This window comes from Carlito syrichta, unplaced genomic scaffold, assembly GCF_000164805.1.
Source record: "Carlito syrichta isolate Samal-C Ts95f unplaced genomic scaffold, Tarsius_syrichta-2.0.1 Scaffold261545, whole genome shotgun sequence".
NCBI classification, from domain to species: Eukaryota; Metazoa; Chordata; class Mammalia; order Primates; family Tarsiidae; genus Carlito; species Carlito syrichta.
In genome coordinates this window covers 94338-117360 of record NW_007205641.1, presented here as the reverse complement: position 1 = coordinate 117360, position 23023 = coordinate 94338, and the positions used below count along the sequence as shown (strand labels likewise).

At 36.9% G+C, this 23023-nt stretch overlaps 1 protein-coding gene across 1 annotated transcript in view; it reads left to right on the top strand.

The window, feature by feature from the left end:
* The first annotated feature begins 1293 nt into the window (after positions 1-1293).
* Positions 1294-23023, top strand: part of TWSG1 (twisted gastrulation BMP signaling modulator 1) — a 61412-nt gene continuing 39682 nt past the window's right edge. Inside the window, exon 1 of the mRNA XM_008052199.2 lies at positions 1294-1459. Coding sequence (XP_008050390.1) covers positions 1334-1459 — 126 coding nt within the window. The 5' untranslated portion in view covers positions 1294-1333. The remainder of the gene's footprint in view (positions 1460-23023) is intronic.

The window sequence follows — 23023 nt, the reverse complement described above, 5'->3', positions numbered from 1 at the left end:
CGTGGCGTTGTTTCCTCCTCTTCGAGAAACGCAAGCCCTGTACCTAGGCCTGTGACCTGATTTGGACGTAGCCTGAGTTGCTGGAATGCTTTCCCAGTTAAGATTTTGGAAGCAAGACGAATTTGTCGAACACTCAGAAGGCAGCCACAGAAGATGGGGAGAAAACTCCCGGTTTTCGTGGTTGTAGAATGAAGGCTAGCTCCGGAACCATCCGTTTTCAAAATTCCTTCTTTGGCCTCCACAAGTGCTGGTGGCTCCAGAAGTCACCCGGCTTGGTATGTGTTGTTAAATGAGTTAGAAAATTGGGTTACTAACGGTCTTCAGGGAATGCGCTGTGGGCCGTCATCCGATCGCCAGGGCTTTCTCTTTCCAAACAATCATGCCATGCCCGTACTAAGCCCTTTATTCTTTTCGCCTTCTCACTGCTATTCTTTTGTTGCGCTTCGCAGAACTTAGAATAAAAATGTAGAATAACCATAAAGGCCCCACAAACCCACCCCTTATCCTTCTTACATCAGTAGTCATTTATTTTAATTGATTATATTTGGGGTGGAGAAATATTTTCTCTTACTTAAAGTTAAAAACCATATTGGCCGTCTAACTCCTGTTAGGATTTGTGCTAGTTTTTTTTTTCATTTGAACTGTGGCATCTTAATAATTTTTAAGAATGTGTGGTACTGGTTGAATTAAAAGAATATCTTCACATCTTTCTACATTATCTAGAGTTCTTAATGTGCTCAATAATTTACTGTCCTCTTTGTTATTTACTCAATTATTTAAGGAGTGACTCTGTGGACTCTGCTTTCTTTGAGCTGCTTTATTGTGGCTAAAATAATTTCCATTTGAAAATTTGTTTTGATTCTAAGAATTAAATAATTAAGTGCTTTTAAATTATAATATGGTATTCATAGTTTTTATATGAGCTTAAAGTTGAGTAATGGACCTAAAACCAAAGTTGCTAGTAGTAATGCAGTATTGAAATTAGTTATTTTACCTGATATTTTACTCTTAGGTTACCGAGGGTTTAGATATATCTACAGTTACCATTTCTGGGTAATCCGAGAAATTTCAGTATTGTAGGTCTTGAAGATGACTATGAAGACATTATAACATAAAATTATAGTTTATTTTTTGAATGTTTAAGTAATCTTTCATTGAGGATGATCTTTAAGTGATCTCTCCAAAGTCTTTTGACCCAAACAATGAGTCTTGGTTTATGTTTTGCTTTTCATTTTTTTATTTGTTTTTACCTTAGCACTTGCCTTTAAGTTAAATTTGTTTTGTTTGTTTGTTTAGCTTCCTAGGAGCTACTGATTGTCTTCTCTGAAGAAACATGAAGTCACAATACGTTGTTGTGTTTACTTTAGCCGTCCTGATGATGTTCTTGATGTGGCTCCCTATGTCACTGAGCTGCAACAAAGCTCTCTGTGCTAGTGATGTGAGCAAATGCCTCATTCAGGTAGGACTAAGAATCCTTTTATTACTATTAAAATATATTGTAGAACAGAACTATTATGTTTATATACAGATATAGGATGTATGTATAATGTAGTGTAAGGTCTGAATATTAGTGGGTTCTCGCGGTACTAAATCGTGACACATGGTCTGGATTTTTACCATCACGATTCTCTTGCATGTAGGCAAGAAGTTCAATACTGAGTGTAATATCCTGCTTTATAAACATGCCATTACAAGGTAATGAGCGCTCTATTCAGATGAATTAAAGGACTCTCTTTTGTAATATAGTTAACATAGCAAAGAGGCTCAATGACTGTATTTAGAAACAAATGTAACTGGTCAAATAGTAGAAGAATTATACCCTAAGAATAATGTATTAGTTATCTATTGCTATGTTACAAGTTACCCTAAAACAGCCATTTAATGCAATGAACATGTATTATCTCATTGAGAATTTGAGGGTCCAGAATCTGGGAGCAGTTTAGACAGGTGGTTCAGTCTCTCCTAAGGTTGCCGGCAAATTGTTGACTGTGATTGGAGAATACGCTTCCAAGACACTTGGAAATTATCTCTCTTCTAAGTATCAAGGCAAGCCTCTTAATATAGCTACTACTCTCATTTTTCTGACGAGATAATGAGGCTAAGTAATTTGGCTGAGATCATATAGCTAGTAAATGGTTGTGGAACTTGTTCTCTGTTTGACTTCAAAGCCCATGGCCTTTCTACTGAACATACCAGAAGTTACTCTCCAAAAGGTGTGATAGTTGTTAGTAAACTTCATGTCTTACGTAGCTGTTCTTTTCCCATTCTTTTAGACCCTCAGCAGTCTTTGCCTTTTGTGTGTCTGTCTTTGTCAGCCTCCCTTCCAGTTATTGGCTGTATGCACAGAAATTCAGTGACCACATACATTAGCATTATATGTGATGTATGTCAGCTAACTTGACTGTAGTCCTCACTTGAGAGAAACTGTGTATATGTACTAGAGTGATGATGATGATGATTTTTTTTTTTGAGTTGGAGTCTCACTCTATCACCCAGACTGGAGTGCAGTGGCCGCTCCCTGCCACCGCACCCTCGACCTGCTGGGCTCCGGCGATCCTTCCGCCTCAACCTTCCAAGTAGCCGGAATTACAGGCATGCACTACCATGCCTGACTGATTTTTTGATTTATTGTAGAGATGAGGTCTCGCTGCCCAGGCGGGTCTCGAACCCGCGGGCTCAGGCAATCCACTCACCTCAACCTCCCAAAGGCGCGGGATTACAGGCTGAGCCACTGAGCCCGGCCGTGATGATTATTTTTTATAGATCAGAGGTATTTTGTGACTGTTTCTTACATTTTGGTCCTTCTTGCTAGCTGAAATTCTAGTTGTCCCCATTTCATACTCTGATAATCCTTACTTTGCATTTTAAACTAAGCCATTTAGCTAGGGAAGTTAGTTTGTTGGTTGGTTTTTAGCTTTTTTGCTGTGGACATTTTGAAGTATAAATAGAGGGCATATAATGAACCACCCATGAGCAGCTGCAGTAGTTGTAGCCTCATGGCTACCCTTATTTCATTTGTATTGTCCTATACCACCCCCCAGCTATGTTTTAATTTCAAGCAAATACCTGATCCTGTTCTATTCATTACTCTAATATGTATCTCTAAGAACTCTTTAGAAATAGCTATTAGACCCATATTACAATTTAAAAATTAGCAATCTTTTTTTTTTAGTTGTGTCTCACTCTGTCACCTAGGCTGGAGTGCAGTGGCACAATCACGGCTCATTGTAGCCTCAACTTCTTTTTTTTTTTTTTTTTTTTTTGAGCTGGTGTCTCACCCTGTCACCCCAGACTGGAGTGCAGTGGCTGCTCCCGGCCACCGCAGCCTCTACCCGCTGGGCTCCGGCAGGATCGCCGCCTCAGCCTTCCGAATAACCGGAAATACAGGCATGAGCTACCACACCCGGCTGATTTTTTGATTTATTGTAGAGATGAGGTCTTGCCAAGTTGCTCAGGCGGGTCTCAAACCCGCGGGCTCAGACAATCCACTCACCTCAGCCTCCCAAAGGCGCGGGATTACAGGGTGAGCCACCGAGCCCGGCTAGCCTCAACTTCTTTGACTTAAGTTGTCTGTCACCTCAGCCTCTGGAGTAGCTGGGACTACAGATGTGCACTACCACACCTGGATAGTTTTTTTTTCTTGTAGAAATGAGGTCTCGTTATGTTGCCTCGACAGGTTTCAAACTCCTAGGCTAAAGCAATTCTCTTGCCTCAGCCTCCCAAAGTGCTAGTATTATAGGTGGGAGCCGCCATGCCTGACTTAATAGTAATTCTTTAATTTTCTAACTTTTTACATGGAAATTTTGATGTGGCATGTCTGCTTAGGCTTGTGCTGGCCGGAAATTTTGTCATTTGCATATGATGTTCAGCTTTGTGCTGTCAGATGAGGAGTCTTTGCCACCTCCCTGGTTTTAATATAGCATAATTATTCATTATTCAAAATAAAGTCTTGTGACATTTGCTATATTCATGTTAGGTGGACATTCTCTTAAATCCCAAATTATTTGTTGACCCTCTAAGTTTATAACTTGCATTAGATCAAATGATTAAAAATTGTACTTCATTTAAAATACGTTGCTTTGTAAGGGAGTATTTAAAAAAGAAAGCTGACTGAGCTTGGTGGCTCAGCCTGTAATCCCAGCCCTTTGGGAGGCCAAGGTGAGTAGATTGCTGAGACCAGCCTGGGCAACTTGGCAGGACCTCGTCTCTACAATAAAAAAAACAAAAATTAGCCTGGTGTGGTAGCGTGTGCCTGTAGTTCCAGCTACTTGGAAGGCTGAGGCGAAAGGATCACTGGAGTCCAGCAGGTAAACGCTGGGGTGGTGGAGTGTGTGCCACTGTATTCAAGCCTGGGCGACAGAGTGAGACTCCAACTCAAAAAAAAATAAAATCAAAGAGAAAGCTGTCAGTTAATATTGGTAAACAATCTTAATGTTTTCTTCTTGACTTTTTAATTTTAAAAAATTTTAAGACTTCCAGATACTTCAAAAAGCACTGTATAAAAAGCAGTGTAAAAACTGGAATAGATTAAATGGAACTTCACCTAACACAAGTGATGATTCCAATAAATGAAAACGCTAGGACTTGTTTTGTCACTAATTCATGAATGCTGACATTTCTGAGATTCTTGTTCCTTCAGAGCCAGGAAACATCAAACTTCTTTCTGGAATAGTGGATACAACTCTTGGTGACAGTGATAGAGTATTTGGGGTTAAAAATATAGAAGGCTTAAATATTGAGGATTTTCTTGTATATTTATTCACAAAACTTATTGGACATTGAAGCGAGATATAAGTAGTCCCACCATTTACCTGGTTTGTGGACTCTTGACCTTGAGCAGATTATTTCACATTTTGAGCTTTAGTTTCTGTGAGCTCCTCTTACTATGACAGTGTAATGTACCACCCTAAAAATCAGTGGGTGAAAACAACCACATTTATCTTGCTCACAAATTCGCATTCTAAGCAGGGCTCAGTGGGATAGTGTATCTCTGTTTCACTTGGCATTAGAGGGGGCAGCTTGAAGGCTAGAGGCTGGAATTATCTGAAAGAGCATATATCTGATAGAGCCTGTGTGATGAAGAAAAAAACATCTGCATCTACCCTGTCCAGTGGAGTAGAGACACTAGCCACATGTGGCTTTTGAGCACTTGAATGTGGCTAATATGATTTAAACTCTGATTTTTAAAATTCTATTCAGTTAAAATTTAAATAGCTACCTGTGACTAGTGACAAGTATTGGGCATGGAAATCTGAAGGGCTCACTGATGAGTCTGACACTTGGGTTAGGAAGATCCTATGCTATGCTTCTCCCTTCCCCTTCCCCTTCCTCTTCTCTCTATCCCCTTCTTCCTTTCACACTCTCTCTGTATGTTTCTGTCTGTCACTCTCTCTGTAGTCTCTCTATGATCTCTCCAGCAGGCCCACCTGGATTTAAGTGGAGGGAATGTAGGCCCCACCTCTAGATGGAGGAGCTACAGTGTCATATTTTAAGGAGAACATGTGGATAGACTATAGTGGTGTGGCCTTCTGTGGAAAGTACGATCTACTACATATAAACTGTAAAATGAATTGGCTGGCCAGGTGATCGCAAAGCTTCCATCTGGTTCTACACAGTTTTGAAGAAAGAAATCAATGATTATGTGTCAAATAGTCTTTTTAAAAAATCAAAGTAATAAATTTATAGAAGGATACATAGTGAAAAAATAAATATCTTGACCTAATTCTCCTTTCTCCTTGTTCTGTTACTCGGGGAGAACTATTTTTAATCTATTAACTGCTTCTATTAACCTCTGTTAGTAAGTTTTAGCCACATGGATAAATAATATGCTTATATTACTATTTCTTGATTTATCAGTTTTAGATATATGATAAAGTTAGTAATTACTGATAGAGCGCTTATCTGATAGAGCACTTTTTTGCCAGGCAGTACTCTAAGTAACTTAACCTAATCCTCACAATAGCCATACAAAATAGGTATGGTTATTATTGCTATGTTATAGACGAGGAAATCGAGCCATTAAGAGATATATATAATCTAAAGGCAATTGCCTGGAATAGATCAGATCATAGTTCATTATCATCTCCTCCCCAGCCCCTGCTCTGCCACAGTTATATCACTGTTTCAAGTTTATCTCTTGGTTTCCTTTTCAATTTCTTCAATATGTTTAAGCCTTTCTGTTCTATAACTAGAGTTACTATGCCTACATTCCTGATGTGAGAGGAGAATGTTAATAATCCCACTCCTTTTAGCATTTTCTTTTAGCAATGAGACAGACTATAATAAAGTTTAAGAAGAACTTAATGTCTTTAGGGAATCTAAAGGGAGTGTTTATTAGGGCTCCAAACTGTTTTGGGAGATCATATGAATCTACCATGATTAATGTTATAGAAAAGAAATCAGACTTTTTTCCTTACATTTGTGAATACTGCCCTCAGAAATTTCTACTTTTGGCATGGCATCTGATGGGCTGCATCAAAATCTATGAATGGCAAACTCTGTGGAGAAAACCTGTACTTTTATATTTTCAATGCTGTTAATATCTATATTCTGAGAGGTAGCACATTGTAAAGGTTAAGAGCGAAACCAGACTATCTGAATTTGAATCCAGTCTGCCAATTACTAGCTGTATGACCTTGGGCAAGTTAGTTAATCTCTCAATGCCTCAATTTCCTCCTCTATAACAGTGATAATAACCATTCCTATCTTGTGTGGCTATTGTGAAGATTAGGCTAAATTACTTAGAATACTGCCTGGCACATAAGTGCTCTATCAGATAAGTGCACTATCAGTAATTACTAACTTTATTTCTGTTTTGTAAATGTATTTGAATCTTTCATACTTTATTTACAGGTATATTCTAAAATTAATAATCAATAAACCAGGTTTAGAGTATAATAACTATATAAATATTGTTGGCTGTAGAGTCACAAGGTACTATGATTACATTTCCTTTCTTGAATGATTTTGTTTTTCTTGAGTTTCTAATCAGTATATCTTTTCTTGAATCATCAATCATTAACACCATATATTGTTTTAAGTTCTTAATCTGTTTTTTTCTTTCCACATGGAGGTTTCAGTCTTAATGTTTCCAGCCTTAACTAATTGCAGTCTAGGTTTGGTAAAAGCTGTCTTACGACTTTCCATTATTACATTGCCAAGTTGATTCCACTGTTTTTTGGACTTTTTTTTTTTTTTTTGAGTAGGAGTCTCACTCCATTGCCCAGGCTGGAGTGCAGTGGCATGCTCATGGCCACCCCAGCGTCGACCTGCTGGGCTCTGGCAATCCTTCCGCCTCAACCTTCCAAGCAGCTTCAACTACAGGCACCGCTACTATGCCCGGCTAATTTTTTCATTTTTATTGTAGAGATGAGGTCTCACCAAATTGCCCAGGCTGGTCTCAAACCCCTGGGCTCAGGCAATCCTCTTACCTCGGTCCCCCAAAGTGCTGGGATTACAGGCTTGAGCCATCGCGCCTGGCCTCTTGGACTTTTTAAATGTATTCCCTTATTTTGTTGTAACATGCCCTCAAGTAACTTCCTAGAAAAGGCTATGTGGGAAGTAAACTTTCTGAGTTCTGCATGTCTTGAAAATGTATTTATTCCTGCTTTCCACCTGATTGATTATTTGCCTGAATATAGAATTCTGTGTTAAATTTTTTTTCCTGAGAACTTTGAAGATGTTTTTCTATTATCTACTAGCATTCCATATTGCTGTTAAGAAGTCTGATGCCAGTTTGTTTCTTATTCTCTGTAGGTGACTTTATTAGTTATTTCTTCTCTGTGAAATAACTAATAAATGATATTTTTAATATCATCTCATTAGCTTTAGTATTGTGAAATTTTTTTTTTTTTTTTTGAGTTGGAGTCTCACTCCATTGCTCAGGCTGAAGTGACAGTGCACACTCACAGCCACTCCACCATGGACCTGCTGGGCTCCGGTGATCCTTCCGCCTCAACCTTCCAAGTAACCAGAACTACAGGTGTGAACTACCACGCCTGGCTAATTTTTTGTTTATTTATTTATTTATTGTAGAGACAGGGTCTTGTCAAGTTGCCCAGGCTGGTCTCGAACCTACGGGTTCAGGTAGTCCATCCCCCTCGGCTTCCCAAAGTGCTACGATTTCAGGCTGAACCACTGATCCCAGCCATGTGAAATTTTAACTGTTAAGTCTATGTGTGAGTCTTTTCATTCATGTGTTCGGCACCTGGTGAGTCTTGGAGGGTCAGTTTTGAACTTTTTGTTATATATAACAAAAAATAGAAAATTTTCTTCCATTGGGCATAATGTTTTCATGGTTTATCTGTGTTGTAGCATGTATCAGTACTTCATCCTTTTTTATGGCTAAATAATATTCCATGATGTGGATATACCACATTTTGTTTTTTCATTTATCTATTGGTGGATATTTGAGCCATCTCTATTTTTTGGCTAGGTCAATAGTGCTGCTGTGAATATTCATGTATAAGTTTTTGTGTGGACATATTTTTTGCTTTTTTGAGTCTCACTCCATCACCTAGGATGAAGTACAACGGCACGCTCACAACCACCCCAGCATTCACCTGCTGGGCTTAGGTGATCCTTTCGCCTCAGCCTTCCACGTAGCTGAAACTACAGGTGCATGCTCCCACAGCTGGCTAATTTTTTGATTTATTGTAGAGATGAGGTCTCGTCAAGCTGCCAAGGCTGTTCTTGAACCTGTGGGCTCAGGCAATCCCCTCACCTTGGCCTCCCAAAGTGCTGGGATTACAGGCTTGAGCCACTATGCCCAGCTGGACGTATCTTTTAATTTCTCTTGAGTATATACATCGTGTTGTCATCTGATACAACACTCTCACAATCATTGAGATACGAGAGGCAGAAAACTGGGAGAAAAAAAGGTTTATTCTCAATTCAGAATTCAGGGAGACAGGTTCAGTAAATTTTCTAGGGCCTGCTTAAAGCAGTATTTATAGTAAAATAGACTTTGTCTTATCTATTTTAAGTGTTGATTAATAGTAATTACATGTCTTGTGACCATTGTTTAGTTCTTTTCTAATCAGATTGATCAATTTTAGATGCTGTGTATCTAAATCAGAGTTTAGATCTCAAGCTGTTGCTGACATAAGCCAGTGTTGAGAGATTGCAGCAGTCCTGCCATTCTTTCAGGGTACAACGGCTTTAAACAATTTGGGACTGTGTACTTCCCTGTTGGTTACAGTTCTTCCCTTACACCAGGAGTTTTGGTTCACAAGACTTAGCTAATAATTAACACTACATATAAATTTGATTCAAAGGCATAAAAGAAAGCAGTTGTTATTTAAGGAGTAAGGGAACAGATACATTCTTGGGGTTTTAGGGAGTTTCAACAGAACTCATTTCTTAAGTAATTTTGGCAAAGGCTTCTCCAGGGGCATTCAGTTTTTTTGTGTGTCTCCTGCTTATTGGGGCTCAATACAGATGCTTGTGTTCCCTTCAGTACCAGTAACAGTTACTAGATTCGAGGGCAGTGAAAGGGGAGAAATAAAAATGTGCACTTTTAAATTCAAGTGGTTTCTGTGTTAAACTGAACTCAATTGAAGTTTCTAAACTTAACCTTTAAAATCTAAAGTATTCAAAACAGCTCTGAAATTTGAAATTCCCAATACACTAGGAGTGGAATTGCTGGGTCAGTCATATGTTAACTATGTGTTTAACATTTTGAGGAACTGCTATTAACTAAAATTTATACTTTACACTAGGGTTCACTGTGTGTTGTACTTTTCTATGGTTTTTGACAGATGCATAATGTCATGTTTCTGCCATTACAGAATCATCCAGAATAGCTTCACTGCCCTAAAAATCCTCTGTGTGCCAACTTATTCATCCCTCCCTACCACTCTCTGATCCTCTAGCAACAAGGATCTTTTTTTACTGTCTGTAGTTTTGCCTTTTCCACAGTGTCACATAGTTGGAATATCATACAGAGCGTAGCCTTTTCAGAGTGGCTTCTTTTCACTTAGCTTGAGTTTCCTTCATGTTTTTTCATGGCTTGATAATGAATTTCTTTTTATCACTGATTAATATCTTGTATGACTGTACTTACCCATTAATGCTCCACTCACTGATACATGTGGATATACCATAGTTTATCCATTCATCTATTGAGGGGCATCTTGATTGCTTTCAAGATTTGGTAGTTATGAATAAAGCTGCCATAAACTTCCATATGCAGGTGTTTGTGTGGGCATAAGTTTTCACCTCATTTGGGCAATACTAAGGAGCATAATTGCTGTATTATAGGGGAGGAGTATGTTTAGTATTGTGAGAAATTGCCAAACTGTCTTTCAAAGTGGCTGTACTATTTTGCATTCCTACCAGTGGTGAATGAGAGCTGCTGTTGCTCTGCGTCCTCTCCAGCATTTGGTGTTGTCAGTGTTTTGGATTTCTATCATTTTAATAGGTGTGTAGTGGTATCTCATTGTTTTAATTTGCAGTTTTCTAATGACATATGATGGGGAACATCTTTTCTTATGCTTATTTGCCATGCGTGTGTCATCTTTGGTGAGGAGTTTAAGGTTTTTGGCCCATTTTTTAATTGGGTTGTTTATTTTCTTATTAAATTTTGAAAGTTCTCTGTATCCTTTGGTTAACAGTCCTTTATCAGGTGAGTTCTTTGCAGAAATGTTCTCCTCGTCTATGATTTGTCAACTTTGCAAAGCAGAAGTTTTAAATTTCAATAAAGTCCAGCTTATCAGTTATTTCTTTCATAGATTGTGACTTTGGTGTTGCCAGCTAAGATTTTGATAGGAATTGTGTTGAATCTGTAGATCAATTTAGGAAATACTATATTGCTATCTTAGTGGTATTATGTCTTTTTTTGGAGTTGGAGTCTCACTTCATCTTCCAGGCTGGGGTGCAGTGGCACGCTCATGGCCACCGCAGCCTCGACCTTCTGGGTTCAGGCGATCCTTCTGCCTCAGCTTTCCAAGTAGCTGGAATTACAGGCACGCACTAACAGCCCGGCTAGGTATTATGTCTTTTGATTTATGAACATGTGTCTTTTATTTTGATTTTCTTTAATTTTTCCAACAATATTTTATTGTTTTCAATGCGCAAGTCTTGTATTTATTTTTTTTTTGTATTTATTTACTTAGAGCTGGGGTCTTACTCTGTTGCCCAGGCTGAAGTGCTTATCCCAGCCTTGATCTCCTGGGCTCAGGTGACCCTTTTACCTGAGTATCCCAAGTAGTTGGGACTACAGGCACACACCACCACACCTGGCTAATTTTTTATTTTTTATAGAGACAGGGTCTCCCTATATTGCCCATGCTGGTCTCAAACTCCTGGGCTCAAGCAATCCTCTCATCTCTGCCTCCCAAAGTGTTGGGAACCACCACACCCAGCTCTGAATTCCTATGTCAGATTTATTCATAAGTATTTTTTTGTACTCATACTAATGGAATTGTTTTATTAATTTCATTATTGGATTGTTCATTGCTTGTGTATGTGTGTTTGATCTTTTCTATTACACTCTCTTCTACATTCTGGGAAATATCCTTGACATTTACCTTTGAACCTTTTCTGTTGAATTTTTAAACTTTAGCAATAACTTTAAATGTCAAGAGCTCTTATTTATTGCTTGTTATTTTCCCCCAATAACACTATTTACTTGTTTTCAGATGTGTTATTTTCTTAGATATCTCTGAGGATACTTATTGGAAGTTTCATTGCTAGTGGAAGAGGTGTTGTGTTCCCTCCCCTACCTCTGTTGCCTGGATTATCTCTTCTTTTCAAGATCTTTTCTTCTAACTTATGTCTCTTTTATGTGTAAGGCTTTCTTTAAATGCATAGTATCCCTTAGTTGTCCGCTTATAGCTAAGAATGAAGCAATAAAAACCTGACTGGGAGATCCGTGTATTTAGACAGGACTTATGGACTGTCCAGACTCAGCAGAGAACACTTGGGGAAATAGGGAATACCTTGATACTGGAAAATGTTCTCTTCTCTGAGGCTATTCATTTTCCTGAAGAGAATTTTTGGTTTGTTTGTTTTGGTTGGCTGGTTTTCTTGTAGCTAGATAGTCGATTGGTGCCTGGTTCTTGTCTTTTTGGTCTAGCATGGGAGTAGCCTAACTGGTGAACTTGGACACCCTCTTTTTAAGCCTGTTCTCTTCACTTGAAGAACAGATTGACTGTTGGTATTTCATGTGCCAGTGATTGTTAACTGGGGTCCTTGGACCTCTTAAGGGCTTTAGGAAATTCCCAGGATTATATTCAAAATTGCCTGTGTACCATTTTCTGGGGGGAAAAAAGGTCCATTGTTTTCAGGAGATTCTCAAAGTTGTTGATGGCCCTGAAAAGGTTAAACGTTAAGGAAGCTTTGCTTTCCATTGCAACATACTGAGTTATTAAAATTCTACTTTCATATTCAACAAAGAACAAGGCACATTGACATTTTAGATAACAATAATAGCTGCTTTTCTCCTTAAACTTGAAAAAGAACATGTGCAAAAATGAATAATATGAGATGGGAGATTAGTACTTTAAGAAAAACAAAGATACATGCTATGAAAGTTTAAAAAGAGATCATACTTCCCTCTTAGAGGAAAGCTAGATTTTTTTGTTGTTGTTAATTTGGTTTAGCTTGAACAACATCTGTAGTGTTGAAATGATGTAGTATGAGGATAAATTAGAACATTTGTTTATATTGAGCTCTCTGCACTCATGAAATAACTAAGTATGAAAAGGTTTTCCTGGAAGCGCGTAGTTATGTAAATATTTTTTACCAGCGTGGCTGCTGAGCAGTACAGTCATCCCTGCCACTCCTACAAGTTGCTGTCATGAGAGTGGTCCCTATGTAAATATTTATTTTGGGCTTCTAACAGGAAAGAAATCTAACTTTAAACGTCAAGAAAGTAAAATTGTCATTTTAGGGTACTTGCTTGCTCATCTAATGAGTGGTTTACCTATCCTGTTTCCAGAAAAATAAAAAAAATTGGTGATATAGGATTTTGCTTTTAACAAGATCTTTGCTAATTTCCTCTGCTGATTTTGTAAAAATAACTCTTAAATTTGTATCAATATTGTATGTTAACCAAGAAATCTCAAGGCCCATTTTATATTAAGAACAGAAAAACGCTGTATTGACTTGTGAGTACTTTTGTCTAATGCCTATGGTCACTTTGAGGATGATATATAAACATTATTATTATTATTATTATTATTTTGAGTCAGCATCTCACTCTACCACTCAGTCTGGAGTACAGTGGCACGCTCATAGCCACCCCAGCGTCGACCTGCTGGGCTCTGCCCATCCTTCTGCCTCTGCCTTCCAAGTAGCTGGAACTACAGGCGCACGCTGCCCGACTAATTTTTTGATATATTGTAGAGACAAGATCTCACCAAGTTGCCCATGTTGGTCTCGAATCCCTGGACTCAGGCAATCCTCTCGCCTCAGCCTCCCAAAGTACTAGGATTACAGGCTTGAGCCATCATGCCCGGCCTGATATAAAAATTATATCATAGCCGGGCTCGGTGGCTCAGCCTGTAATCCCGTGCCTTTGGGAGGCTGAGGTGAGTGGATTGCCTGAGCCCACGGGTTCAAGACCCGCCTGGGCAGCGAGACCTCATCTCTTCAATAAGTCAAAAAATCAGCCGGGCGTGGTAGCGCATGCCTGTAATTCTGGCTACTTGGAAGGCTGAGGTGGAAGGATCACCGGAGCCCAGCAGGTCGAGGCTGCGGTGGCCGGGAGCGGCCACTGCACTCCAGTCTGGGCGACAGAGTGAGACTCCAACTCAAAAAAAAAAAAAAAAAAATTATATCATGAAAATATTCAAACTTAAGTTCAGAGATAATTGATATATCATTTTAGCACTTGTTATCTGAAAATAAAGCACTTTTATGTGCTAAATTGAGTCAGCTTTTTTATTCTAAAAATTAATTTAGTTACTAAAAAAAATCTTAAGTTTTCTGAAGTAAGTTGATATTTCACAGTAGCTCATTTCTTATTAATAATTTTAGTTTTTTAAAGAATATTTTGTCTTAAACATATAAATAGCTCAAGTAACTTTAGTGCTTTCTTAATTATAGTGAACTAGAAAATTAACTTTCTTTTCCTTTTTCCTTAATCAGTTGCATATTAGATTCCACTTGACTCTCTTGTTCAGTTATCTTGATTTGTTAGTATACTGGGACTATTTTGGCTTACAATGTAAAATGTTTTCTCTTTTTTCTTATGAGCATTACTTTATTTTCCTCTTCATCCCATTTCTCTGCTTTAAAAAGTTGTGATTCTCACCCATTTTTGTCCTGTTTTGCTTCAGTTAACACCCCATGAAAATCTTTGACATAATGTCTAAAGGTAGTGAGTTAGGCCTGATATAATAACAAAGCCTAAGTTATTGTTTCCCTCCAAATGTTTAATACAATTATACTAGCTGCAAAAATGTTTAAGTAGAGATTAAAATTTGTTTTTTACTGGTTGTTCCACCTGTTGAATTATTATATTAAAACAAAAGAAGGATTTCACTGGAATACTTGGGCATTTTTTAAACATACATAAAATTAAGAGAATAGTAAAATAACCTCCCATTTACCCATTACTCAGATTCAACAGTGATCAACATATGGTCATTCTCATCTGTATCTACCCCTACTCACTCCAGCTGGATTATTTTAAAGAAATTCATTGGGGCAGTTTGACAGTAAGTAGGACTAGCATTATTACATTAATATTACTAGGTTTATATAAGAAATGGGTACCACTGGATACATTTTGATAGCTCATATATATATGTGAATTTGTATGCTGATTTATTTAGCCAAAAGGATAAATGCTGTTTTCAGTACTGATCCACCTTAGTTATTTTCAGGACAAAAGTTTACCAACCAGTTACAATTTATTCAGAACATGCTAATGATGTTGGGCTGATATTTCTGTTCTGGGTTTGAAGATTTGTATGACGACCTCCTTAAAGACTATCTGTTTAATATGTCAAAACAGATTTGTTGTAACCTAATCTAATTAAAATTATGTCTATTCTTTTGAATAAGTGCTATTTGCTAGAGGATGTTTTGTTTTATTTGTTATTAAATACCCATTTGAGGACCTGGCATGGTAGCTCATGCCTGTAATCCCAGCACTTTTAGAGGCTGAGGTGAGAGGATCACTTGAGGCCAGGAGTTTGAGACCAGTCTGGGTAACCTAGACCCAACCTCTACAAAAAAAATTTTTTTTTTTTTTCAAGAGAGCAAGATTTATTGAGAGGACAGAAAAGCTCCCACAGCGGGAGGGGACCCAAAGGGGCTGCCCTACAAAAAAAAATTTTTTTTAACTAAAAATAAATAAATAAAAATATTTGACCTAAGGGTTGTAAAAGTAGTGTCCACATAGTTATAATCGGATGCTTTGTTGATTGCTGATGCTTGCACAATATGCATTTCCTTATTAGATTTGTTCTTACATTTCTGTTTTTTTACAGATCAAGATATTAGAAATACTTAGAGCTCACTTAATTTGCTATGGAGAACCTTGATTTGTGTTTTTTGTTTGTTTGGTTTTTGTGTGTGTGTGAGTTGGAGTCTCACTCCATCATCCAGGCTGGAGTGCAGTGTCACGCTCACCGCCACCCCAGCATTGACCCGCTGGACTCAGGTGATTCTTCTGCCTCACCTTTCCAAGCAGCCAGAACTACAGGTGTGTGCTACCACACCCAGCTAATTTTTTTTTAATTTATTGTAGAGACGAGGTCTCACTATGTTGCCCAGCTTCGTCTTGAACTCATGGGCTAGGCAGTCCTCTCACCTCGACTCCCCAAAGTGCTGGAATTATAGGCTTGAGCCACTGTGCCCGGCCCAATTTGTGTTTTTAAGTCATCTTTTTTTTTAATTGCTCAAACATTAATTAAACTGAATTTCAGGTAATCATAGTATCCAAATAAATTAAATGCTTGCCATTGTGAAAATACTTGCTACTCCAGAATTCAGAAAATTATATAGGAGTAGAAAAAGGAGAATAAATCATTCATAGTCTTATCCAAACATAGACTACTCTTACTATTTTTTTTGTTTGTCATTTGTTTTCAGTCCTTCATCCAATAAATATTATATTCCAGGAACTTCAGGTATAGCGTACAAATTTAACTTGAAGATAAATAAGTTTGCTGTTGCCTTCCAAATGGTAAATATTACGGAAGCATGAACAAATACTAGGCTTTAAGATAATTACCAATATTTTTATTCCAGTAATTTTCAAGTTGACTTGTTCTGTTAAGGGAATTTTTAAAACTTCTTTTTTTTTTTTGTTAGGGTCTTACTCTGTCATCCAAACTGGCATGCAGTGGCATGATTACAGGTCATTGCAGCCTTAAACTCCTGGACACAAGTGATCCTCCCACCTCAGTCTCTTAAATATCTAGGACTACAGGTGTGTATCACCTGTATTTTTTGTTGTTGTTGTTGTTGTTGTTAGAGACCAGATCTCCCTAAATTGCCCAGGCTGATCTCAAACTACTAGGCTAAGCAGTCTGCCTGCCTCAGCCTTTCAAAGTGCTGGGATTATAGGTATGAGCAACCATGCCTGGCCAAAAAAACTTTGGATAAGGAATTATGCAAAGTCAAGGCTTTTATTTTGAATATTTACATTTAAATTTTTTTTCTCAATCAATGAAGTAGACAAAATGTGAAAATAAAGTAAAAAGATCTGATAACATACTAATCTGTGCATTATACACATATTCTACAGGAAATTTTACCCAGTAGAATGCTTTCTGACAGCAAAATAGCAAATGAGACTTCTATAAAGCAACAGAGTATCCTGGATAATGGTGATCATCTAAAGACTGTGAGTGTCAGTATCAATTATTATATTATTTTTTGAGTCAGGTCTCATTCTATTGCCCAGGCTGGAGTGCAGTGGCGCTATCATGGTCCACAGCAGCCTCAAACTTCTGGGCTCAGGCAGTCCTTCTGTCTCAGTCTCTTGAGTAGCTGGGAGTACAGGAGTGTGCCACCATGCCTGGCTAATTTTTGATTTTTTGTAGACACCAGGTTTCTGTATGTTGCCCAGGCTTGTCTCGAACTTCTGGACTCAAGCAATCCTCCTGCCTCGGCCTCCCAAGGTGCTGGGATTACAGGCACAAGCCACTGCACCTGGCTTAGTTATTTTATATTGTTAAAAGTATGTGTATCACATATTGAGGCACTTATTTTTTTGATAAAGATTTAATGTCTACAAAAGTGTACATTGGTTCCTTTTTAAACCAGTTTTGTTTCATAGTTGTACATATTTATGGGGTACAGTGTGATTTTTTTCTCTTTATTTTATTTCATTAGCTTTAATGGTGCAAATGGTTTTTGGTTACATGGCTGCTCTGTATAGTTGTAAAGAAGTGACTTAAGCTGTAACCACCACCATTAGTACACATTGTATCTTATGGGTGAATTTTCATTCCTCCTCCCTGCTGTTTTGATAGTCTCTGCTAGGCTTTTTTTCTATGTTTAGGAGATTTTAAATAATTTTATGGTATGTACAACTTTTGTGGTTTACATTTTTCACTATTATTGTTTTATGTTTGTTTAAAAAGGTATTTGAAAAAGTATTGAAAAAGTATTTGAAAAGTATTTGAAAACAATTTTTCACTATCATTGTTTTATGTTTGCTTAAAAAAGTTTAGAAAAGTTCAGTTTTAGTTTAAAAGTCAAATAGAGAAATGTATTTTCAGAGTTAGAACTGCTTTCTGCATTGCTTTCTTTAATACCAACTTGAATTTAGATAATGTATATTTTTCAATTTAGGTTTATTTTTTAAAAAAAAGTTATAGAGAAACAACAGTATATTATATTGGTTCTTCAAAGATGAAATAAGGAATTTCCTGATCTCTCAAAGTATTTTTTGGTCAGATATATTGATTAGATGTAGTTCACTCTTTTTAGATGCACAGTTTTATGGTTTTTGACAAATATATACTCACGTAACCACTACCACAGTCAAGATAAAAAATATTGTTTATCCTAAAAAGTTCCCTTGTGATTGGACCTAGCCCTCTCCCCAGCCTCAGCTCCTGGCGACCACTGATTTGATTTTTGTCCCTATAGTTTTTCCTTTTCCAGAATGTTATTTAAATGGAATCATACAGTTCCTTTTGTTTCTATCTAACCTCTTTCATTCAGTAAAAGACTTTGAGATTGATCTGTATTATTGTGTGTATTGAGTAGTTCTGTTCTTTTCACTGTTGAGTAGTATTCCATTGGGTGAGTGTCCGTAACTTGTTTATTCATTCACCAGTTGCTGAAGCTTGGGTTGTTTCCAGTTTTTGGTGATCATGAATAAGGTTGATACTTTCCCATACAGGTCTTTGTATGGACCTGTGTTTTCATTTCTTTTGAGTAAATACCTAGGAATCCTAGGAATGGGATTGCTGGGTCACCAAAGCATTTTGACATTCATTATCTCATTTGGATGCCAAAGTTTGTAAGGGAAACTCCAGCAGTACCTTCTCTTTTTTATGACCGAAACTGAGACTCAGTGTTAGATGCTGTAGCTTTTTGGCTAGGATTTAAAAACCAGATCATGTAAGTCCATGTCATTTGCCACTTTTACTATAATATAACGTTTTGTTTTGTTTTGTTTTGTGACGGAATCTCACTCTGTTACCCAGGCTGTAATGCAGTGGCACGCTTATAGTCACTGCAGCCTCGAACTGCTGGGCTTAGAAGATGCTTCCACTTCAGCCTTCCACGTAGCTGGAACTACAGGTGCACACTACCATGCCTGGCTAATTTTTTGATTTATTGTAAAGATGAGGTCTTGCCAAGTTGCCCAGGCTGGTCTTGAACCCGTGGGCTCAGGTAATCCTCTCACCTCAGTCTCTCAAAGTGCTAGGATTACAGGCATGAGCCACTGCGCCTGACCTGGCCTTAAATTTTAACTCTTACAGTCTAGTCTTAGTCCTAGATAAATATCCTTCCCCCCTAGTTTATTTTACATAGAGTATTAAGATCTTACCAGCACATTAATTGTATAATCATGTGCTGCATGTTGATGTTTCATTATGAAACATATATATCATATGTATGATTTCACCATATATATGATGGTGGTCCCATAAGATTATACTATTGTATTTTTAGTGTACCTTTTTTTTTTGAGTTGGGGTCTCTCACCTGAGTTAGTCATGGGCTTGTTCTCTCTGTCGCCCAGGCTGGAGTACAGTGGCATGATTATGACTCAACATAGCCTTGACCTCCTGAGCTCAGGCAATCCTTCCACTTCAACCCTTTGAGTAGATGGTACTACAGGTGCATGCCACCATGCCTGGCTAATTTTTTTTTTTTTTTTTAAATAGAGATGAGGTCTTGCTGTGTTGTCCAGGCTGGTCTTGAACTCCTGGGCTCAAGCAGTCCTCCCACCCGGGCCTCCCAAAGTGCTGAGATTACAGGCATGAGCCATAGTTTGAGCCTATTGTACCTTTTCTTTGTTTAGATGTGTAAGCACTTACCACTGTTACCTACAGCATTCTGAACAGTAACATTCTATACAGGTTTTTAGCCTAAGAGCAATAGGTTACATTGTGTAAGTACACACTGTGATGTTCACATAATGATGAACATCCTCTAATGATGCATTTCTCAGAATGTATCCTTATTCTTAAGCAATAAAGCATGACTGTATACAGAATACGATTATCCTTTAAAGTTGATTGAACAGTTATATAAACTCTCTGTCTTCTGGCATTCAAACATCTGAAATTCTCTGTCATATTCAAGGTTTTTCCTAATAAAAGTATTGTGAAATACATTTTAAATTATTAGTTTTTTTCTTCCCCCAACTTTTTATCCTGCCAGATTTTCATTTCACATATGCTTTTTAAAACAGCTTGCCAGATTCTCTCTAAACACTCACACTGGTCAAGAGGGTACCCAAATGTGTAAATTTCAGTTTTTCATTTAGTATAAAGTTTTGATTTTTTCCCTCATAAAATTACTGAACAATGTGCTTACCAAACTTGATGAACATATAGCATAGTACTTTATGCTTAGAACATAGATCTTATTCTTTATTAGCCTGACTCCAACATGCAAAAGCAGTGGTGGTAGAAAAAGCCATGAGTAAGAAGATGTGGTATCAAAGCTGCAGTTGTATCAACTCAGAGGAACTGCTAATCCACTCATTTTCAGCCTTCTGCACAGTGAAGAATAACCACCCTTTATGACTTGCAGACTAGGGAAGCAGATGATATAGTTGTTAAGTGACTGAAGCAACAAAAGAATTGAGTGTTGCACCCCAAGTCTCTGGTTTTGCAGCTCTTTGCCAGTGATTCCTATTTCACTTTTACAAACAATGATTAAACTTGGGCAATCATTTCTAGTTGTATTCAGGTACTGAGAGTGAAAAATATAGTAGTGTCTTTGATTAAACAAACTACAGGATCACCTGAGTTAATTATGGGCTTGTTCTCTCTAGGAGAGTAAGAACTATAATTATTGAAATGCTAAGTTAATGAGAAATAACTTATGTTTCTCATTACCATGTTTATAAAACAGGAATACCTTAACCAAAATTGGGGTCAAAGCCCAGTCACTAATTTAATGTGTGTAAATTTTATAACTTCATTTGAGAAAGGATAGTGACTACCTTGATAGGGACTTTATGAGATTCAACATAAATGCATATAAAACATTTAGCACAGTTCCTGTTAGTATTAAATAGTACCTACTTAAGAACTTTGGGGAGGAGGTGGCAGTAAATAATTGGAAGCATTGAGTCAGTCTTTATTTTGGACTTCTGTGAACTTGGTGTTTGGTTTTGATCACATGTTCCATTCAACTGAGCAGTACCAAAGTTTAGTCATAGTAAGGTTAGTAAAATATATAAACAACTCAGTCCAAAGAGAAAATTCTAAATTTCAACTCTACCATATTTTCTATTTAAGAAGGGAAGACTTTGGAATAATACTTACAATAGAAGCTAACGATATTTTTGAAGCATGAGAAAGTGGACAGGGTATGGAAGGAATTAAGAATTTAATAACTATTTCTAGATTTTGGCACATCGGATGTACTATTATATGGTATTAAATTATGTTGACAGATTTTTATGATGAGGAAGTGCTAATTTTTTTTAGATCAGAATAGTATATCATCATTATTTTGTTAGAAATGCACACGAATTTACCAAAGTGGGAGGAATTTGGGTTTTTTTTCTTTTACTTTAGTGATTATTTTCCAGTCTTTCAAAATTAAAAATAATACTTTAAAATATTTTATAAAGCCTTCCTTTTCTATCTTGACTTTAGCCTTTCTGGTTATAGAAGGTTGACTTATATCCTTTTAACCAAAACAGCTTAAGGGTAAGGTTTTCTTTTTAAGTGACATGAAGAAAAGAGTTTACTTTATTTAAATGGAGTAATTTTTAATGTTTTTTTGTAATCCTTGATTCATCACAGAGTTAAATTTTGAGTTGTTTTTTTCCTTTTGTATTTCTAATATTTGAGTTCAAAGCACATTACAAAAGTTTGTTATATTTAGAAGTATTCATCCTAACTACAGTTTGCTTGCTGTCAGAAAATTATGCATTTCCAAATATATTTATGAACAAACATTCAATAATGTGATTTTAAAAGACATATGAGTTACTAAAAAAGAATGAATAACTTGGTGAGCTACATATGGCTGCTATTTATAATTATTTACATGTGGAAATTCATTGTTTCAATTTGTTTTTTCACTGAAAAAAATGATAGTTTTAAAGCAAATTATTTCCATATATATTTGTTCACTTGATTTGTAGTAAGATTTTTGAGATACTAAATTTGCCTATATTTTATTTTTCTCCTGGAAAGTGAGAAGTGTGTTTTTGAAAATTGAAAAGGTACAAATGCTAATCAAAAGTCAGGATCTTGTTTTTCTTATTTTCCATTTCAACAAAAAATAAAAAATTAGCTGGATGTGATGGTATCTGCCTATAGTCCCAGCTACTCAGAAGGCTGAGAGAGACTTCCTTGAGCCCAGGAGTTTGAGGTTACAGTGAGCTGTGATCATGCCACTGCACACCAGCCTGGGTGACAGAGTGAAAACCTGTCTCTGAAAAAAGAAAAAAAAGAGAATGCTGACATGAGCTGTGAAGAGTAGAGAGTATTTGTTATGTTTGGAGACTTATTTACTCAAATTATTACTGCTTCTTAATTTATGGCTGTTAAATTTCTATTTCATTAAGACAAAGATTTTCAGTCTTTTCTATAGTAAGATGAAATAAAACTATTAGGATATTGTTGTTTGGCATCCACTAGTTTTAAAAGAAATTTTTACCGTTAAAGTCAACCTGGATTTTTGTCTTTTTAATAGTACAGTAATAAAAGCTTATTTTTAAGTAATTTCCTCCATGTTTTTCCTTCCTGTAGCTTTTCACTAAATTATAAGTCAGTGGGCATATTACTACAGCATATTACTCTATCCACCAACATGTAAAAGTACAGCACCGGCATCTATTAAGAGGGTATGAAATACATTTACTCTTCAGGGCTAGATAACTCCAGCAAGTTCAAGCAACTTTTAACTTTTAACCTTTTTAGGCGTTAGTTTTAACTTTCCATTAGTTAGCAGTAATTTCACACCCACCCTTTCATTCCAATTTACACCACTTCACTACTACCTGACAATAAAAGGCATACTGAATGTATGAGAGACTCAGATTTCTCTAATGGAAGCCATTAAATTGACACTCAGTTTTAAAATTATTTAGTATAACAATGCAATTCATTGCTAGAGAGATGCTGTATTCTTTGAATGAATTTGTTATTTTTCTAATTTGCCTCTCCTGAGTTAGCTTAAATAATAATATTAATACAAGCTGAGCATCCCAAATCTGAAAATCTAAAATCCAAAATGCTCCAAAAATCTGAAACTTTTTGAGCAGCAACATGACACACAAAGGAAATGCTCATTGGAGCATTTCAGATTTTGGATTTTTGAATATGAGATGCTCAACCAGTATAATGCAAATATTACAAAATGGGGGAAAAAAAATTCAAAACTTTGGATCCCAAGCTTTTCATGAAAAGTAAAC